Source organism: Pteropus alecto, unplaced genomic scaffold (assembly GCF_000325575.1).
Source record: "Pteropus alecto unplaced genomic scaffold, ASM32557v1 scaffold251, whole genome shotgun sequence".
Taxonomy (NCBI): domain Eukaryota; kingdom Metazoa; phylum Chordata; class Mammalia; order Chiroptera; family Pteropodidae; genus Pteropus; species Pteropus alecto.
In genome coordinates this window covers 736,907-742,999 of record NW_006431048.1, presented here as the reverse complement: position 1 = coordinate 742,999, position 6,093 = coordinate 736,907, and the positions used below count along the sequence as shown (strand labels likewise).

General features: G+C 38.8%; 1 protein-coding gene across 4 annotated transcripts in view; it reads left to right on the top strand.

Moving 5' to 3' along the window:
* The first annotated feature begins 66 nt into the window (after positions 1-66).
* Positions 67-6,093, top strand: part of GSK3B (glycogen synthase kinase 3 beta) — a 172,657-nt gene continuing 166,630 nt past the window's right edge. For 3 of the 4 annotated variants that reach the window (XM_015595989.2, XM_015595982.2, XM_015595974.2), the window contains exon 1: positions 198-1,185. In XM_015595989.2, the coding sequence (XP_015451475.1) occupies positions 1,098-1,185 (88 nt within the window). In that variant the 5' untranslated portion in view covers positions 198-1,097. Of the gene's footprint in view, positions 1,186-6,093 lie in introns of all 4 variants that reach the window. The other variant, XM_006905540.3, reaches the window with a different exon arrangement.

Below are 6,093 nucleotides of genomic sequence, written 5' to 3'. Positions count from 1 at the left end.
GAGGACGAGTAGGAGGGGGGAGGGGGAATGGGGAAGAGCTAAGCGGCTGCGCAGACGGCGCTCCTCACACAGAGCAGCCTCTGACCCGGGCGAATGCGGGCTTGTGCCGCCGCCGCCGCCGTCGCCGCCGTCCGGGCCGAGTGACAAAGGAAGGAAGGAAGGAAGCAAGGAGGAGCCGGCCCCACAGCCGCTGACAGGGCTCCGGGCTGGTGGCAAAGCGCGGACACTTCCTGAGCAGGCACCGAGCAGAGGCGAGGGGCGGGAGGGCGGCCGCGCTGGTGCGGTGGACGGGGGAGGGGGCCCCGAGGGACGGAAGCGGTTGCTGGGTTCCCATGTCCCCGGCGTATGGGGAGCAGTCGAGGAGCCGCTGCTTGGGGTCTGAAGGGAGCTGCCTCTGCCACCACCACCGCCGCCATGGCCGCTGGATCCAGCCGCCGCCTGCAGCTGCTCCTGGCGCAATGAGGAGAGGAGCCACCGCCACCACCCGCCTCTGACTGACTCGCGACTCTGCCGCCCTCCAGTTCGCCGGGCCCCCGCAGTCATCCAGCCGGATCCCGCCGCTGCCGGAGCCGCAGCGTTTCCCGTCGCATCTCGGAGCCACCCCCTCCCTCTCCCTCCTTCCTTCCCATCCCCCTTCTTTTCAAGCGTGAGACTCGTGATCCTTCCGCCGCTTCCCTTCTTCATTGACTCGGAAAAAAAATCCCCGAGGAAAAGATAATATTCAAAGTACTTATTTTGAATCAAGTATTTGCCCCCGTTTCGCGTGATATATATATATACATATATATTTTTAGGATTTCTTCCGCCTCCCTTTTTTCCCCTCCAAGGAAAGGGAGGGGAAAGAATTGTATTTTTTTTCCCCAGCCCCAAATCATCTACATGTTAAATATCCATACTGATCTGTCTTGAAGGAGAGATACATCGCTCGTTTTTTTATAGCTATACAAAAGGAGTGAAAAGCCAAGAAGACTGTCATTTTCTTTTTCTTGTGGGAGAACTTAATGCTGCATTTATCATTAACCTAACACCCCGGCATAAAACAAAAGGAAGAAGAGGAGGAAGGAAGGAAAAGAAGGTGATTCGGAAAGAGAGTGATCATGTCAGGGCGACCCAGAACCACCTCCTTTGCGGAGAGCTGCAAGCCAGTGCAGCAGCCTTCAGCTTTTGGCAGCATGAAAGTTAGCAGTGAGTATTGATTTTATTTTACACCCCTTCTTCACCTCACCCGTAAAATAACAACCCTTGAAGTACCAGGATCTTGAAATCTTAGACTTCCTGATATAAAACAATCAGAGATAATGGAAAAAGGCAAAAACCTGTCTTCAGTCAAGGATGAGGCAGTTCTCTCTTCTCCTCCCATACCCCCTCCCCCGGTCTCACTAACCTTGAATTGAGAGAATATGGTTTTTATTTGGATGATTTGATTTGAACTATATTTCTTATCTTACACTTTCCTTGCTGTTGGTAGTCAGCTTTGTCAAGTGCCTGAGTATTTCCACGTTAAAATAGTGATGGAAGTGTTTACTTGCTCATCCTTTTGGATACAGAGGACAAGACTTAATTCATAAACCATTATGTACGTTTGCTTAGAATACATCTTTTGGAATGAGGGATATTTTAGTTAACTCAGGTTGCAGAGCTTATCATAGTTTTGTATAGTTAATAGAGAGAGTGAATCTCACAGTGTCCTAACGTTTTTCTTGCTTGTGTGACTGACTATACAAAGTATTAATCCCGAAATGAACTTGCTCAGTAACCAGCATTCACGTTGGGAGGCGAGCATTGATTCCTCCCTTTACTGGGGGCGGGTGGGAGGTGATACTCAGTAGCAGTAGTATCTCTACATGCATTGTTTTAAATTGGATAAGTGGTTTAATATGTTATCTCAATCTTACCGTTTTGACATTACCAATCTACCACTATATAATTTATGTTTGATCACAAGGTAACTTGGAAGCAGGTTCAAGTTTTGATTGAGGTTTGTATTGTCATGTTGCCAAGTACTAAACTGAATGTTAATTGTTACCGATTTATCACTTAAGTTCAATTTTGGGGTGCTGTTACATTCAGTACTTGTTAAATGATCTAGAGTTCAGGGGTACCTTCTTAGGAGTATTTAAAATACTCTGGCATTGGTTTCCTGTCACATTTAGATAAAATTATGAATTTAGTTATGAGAATATGGATTTAGACCTTTCTGTCATAGTTTTTGCCGAAGGCTGTGGTCCTGAATATAATAGGGATATTTGGGCTGTGTTCAGGGTTGTTGCTAGTCTGTACTTTTGTCCCAAATTTGTGCCATAAAGTCTGTGTTCTTGAGGTGTTTGGTATACTAAGTATCCAATGTTCCAATGTATCTATTTTGGATAATTTTTATGTGTTATTTAATGCCAGCTAATTTAAACATACTTCCAGAATTTGACAAAAGTAACTATTTTCTTATTCCTCGAGAAAGGGGCATCATAAGGGCAAAGAAAAACTATTTTGTTGCATAGGAGAGAATTGAAGAACTGAGATTAAAAAAAAGTATAAGCTGTTATGTGAAGTCAATTGTATCCTTAAGCAACATAAAATGATTTTAATTGAACTCAGGATTTAAATTCATGTTGGCTTTTGGAACTTGCCTGGAACAGGATAGTTTAAGGTAATAGCTGAAAGGGAGATTATTTTTAAAAGTTAATTTTTTTTTTTTGGTGATTAACTAGTACAGAATGAAGGGTATGTGAAGAGGGAAGCTGATGATGCATCTTTCAGACAAGGGTCAAGCTTTCTAAGCACTTTACGGAGTCATTTGAAAGGAAGATTTTAAAATTCTGGGGTAATTTTCAGCTATGATGAAGCAAATCTTATAATAGCTACTTAAGAGCCTCTTGTGGTACTGGAGTGTTTGCTTTCCAGCTTGGTAATATAATTTAAAAACCACTTGAAATCAATTTTAGGTAATTAATTTATTAGATCTATTTTAGAGAGCAAAATGAAATAACTTATAATGTTAAAATTTTGGACTTTACATTTTGTTTCCAGGATTTTTTTGAAAATGACTCCTTAATTCTTGATAGTATGGATGTTGACTGGTGGGGTAACTCTCATGAAGTGTGTAGGTTAAAATGTTTAACTTAACATTTAAAAAGTTAGAGTTCAGTGGTAATTTTTTTTTTTTTGACAACTTTGACTTTAAGGACATTTAAGAAGAAAGAGGAAACTTTAAACATTTGTTACAGTGCTAGTATTCTAAGTGACCCTGTTTAAAAGAGAGATACATGATCAATTGTAGACCTTGGCCTCAAAAGCTTTTGATTTAGTTGTAGAGGCAGGTTATGGTACAGAATATAAAAACAATACTGTGGTGTCTGTAAGATTATAAGTACAAATAGAATGCTTTGTTCAGAAGGACAAAGAATAAAGAGGTGAGGCAGATGCGTTGGAGAGGGAAGACTTACTGTTAGAGGTGTGTCTTCTTAAGACAGGTGTTAAAGGAGGCAATAACTTCAAGTGATAAAGGATTCTAGATGGAAGGAATGGACAGAGGCACAGAGATGGTGATTTTTGGATGACAGGTAAATAAAATGGTTTTTGTATTTATTAAGCAAGTTGGTAAATCTGAATTAAAGGGCTTAAATTGGACCAGTAAGGAGAGATGGAATTTGAGAAATGTGTTAACATTAACTGATGGAAGGTTGAGGAGGCTTGAAAGAGTTTGGTTGGGATTCAGCAGAGACTGGAATTCGTCATAGATTGCTGAACCAAGATATTTAAAGATGATTTGGGCACCTGAGCCGATGGATTAGAGTAGAAACATTAGAGCCCTTTTAGGGAGGTAGTAGGTATGTTGTAAATCATGAAGGAATATAAAGTAAATGTGAAAATGGGATGAAAAGAACACATTTGAGAGAACAGTGTGAATGAAGAACTGGCAGGATTTTGGACTAGATTGAAGGGGAATATTTGGGAAGGAGTCAGGAGTTAAAAATAAATTCTGATGTTATTGGTCTGGAAGACTTGACCGCCAAGTTATATTGTTGATTGTAATGGGAAAGTTGAGAAAGTGCTGAGATGAGAGGGTGGATGAGTTCACTTTTTAAAAATTTAATATACAATAGGTTCCCTTGAAATTCAGCAGACAGCATTTGGTTACTGGCAATGATATTTAACTTTCCAGCCTGTTAAAATTGCACAGTTTCTAATTTTTCTGCACTTAAAAATGTTGAAATTATTTTTGGGAGTATTTTGTTTAAATGTTTTCCATTAAAATCCTAAAAAAGAAAATAATTTTTTATGTAGATTAAAAATCCTCACACTTGAAACCTAGTTATAATAGTTCCACAGTAATTTGTTTGAAAACAATGGAAATATTTTTTTGCTGTGACCTAAACTGTGACTTAAAAATTTCAGCTATTTTACATAGTTCTTAGTCTTTGGTACAACTTAAAACTTATTTTTCTTAAATACGATTATTCTCAGGTAAACTTTGCATTTAAAATAATGGTAATAATAATAGCAGACTTCACTTGGTTAGGAAGGCTCTAGCTGAAATTAAAAATTGGCTTTATAACTAAAGTAGTTTTTGCCTTTTTGTTGAGTTAAGCATTCATCCCAAGTTTAAATCAGTATATTTGAACTATTTCTTTTTATTTACCATAGTGAAGCCAACATTTCTTTTTTGTTCACATCCAGAGTCAAATGTTATTAAATACATGTTAATAGCTGTATAGTTCTTTCTGTAGAATCACGTGATATTATACTCAAAATAGAGAAAGTAAGGGTCTGTCTATGGTGATTTTGGTTAAAATATTATTAATAAGTCCTTCTTGCATACTATTTGTGAAAATTTAGCTAATCGCCTAAGCTTAAATAAAAGATGTGGAAAGAAGAAAAAAGTCAAGTATCACTTATTTCCTCATATAAAACTTTTTCAGATCAAAAAATTTTTTTGGGTGATGAGAATAATTATTAGTAGTTACATATTGTTGTACAGTATTTAGTCCTATGAGGATTAAAACTAACGAGTAGATGGCAATTTAGAGTTCCTCTATTCCCAAGGGAGTTTAATGTCTGTGTGACATCCAAAAATTAGGTTATCAGAATTTAGCCAATTTATAGATTATCCATGTTGATGTGGAAGAGAGCTCATGTGAGGCTGAAAACCAGAACCTTATTTTCATTAAGTTTTCATTCCTTTCCCAACCAGACCTTTCCAGAGCTGTTATAACACTAAGACCTTCATATGAGAACTGTATGCTCTCTTGTTGCATGTACTTGTAGAAGGCTAATTATGAAATGACTATGAGGCACAAGTATTAGGAAAAAACATCTAGGTAACCCACAGGTTTACAAATCAATTTATGGTTGATAGGGAGTTTGCATTTAGAAAATGAGGTGACATTTCATTTCACTGGCATATAGTTCAGCTGAATATTAGTACTTGCTCCTTGTGCTGTCTGTCTGCCCCTGGTTGTGGACTTGAGTTGCAGGCATGAGATACTGTTTTGGAGAAACAGCTAGGCTAGGGAAGCCAGAGTTTTTCCAAGTATCAGCAGATTCTGAGACTGTTGTGTGTGCTTAATGTCTAGAGAGAGCTGTGAAACATGTATGTGCTGACTCTGGTACCACAGTTCCATATATTTTAATAAACATTTGTTAGAGTGCTGGTGTGCTTATTTTAATAAAACTCACAGGATTGTGAGACAGGGATGGGGATAGGCAGGTGGTAAGGTTGTGTTGTCTCCTGTGATGCTCCACCCTACAATGAAGACTGGAGGGATAGAGCGTGTGGGTGTGACAGGAGCATATGCTAGTACTAACAGGACCAACCTGATTTCCCGGATATTGTACTACTAAGAACATAATCACCATGAGTAAATGAACTTGTTGGAACGTTTAACATATTTTCTAGCTTTTTTTTTTTTTTTGGAGGGAATGCGTGAACAGGGAATCTTGCATGATTTTAGAGATAGAAATGTGGTTTCATGGTTCATTGGTTTTAAAGTAGAGATTGCAGTCTTTGCTCCTATCTTAGGTTGTACAAATCTTTCTTGATTATATAAATGTCTTTGAAATTGGTTGAATGTGATGTAGAAATGTATATTTATATAA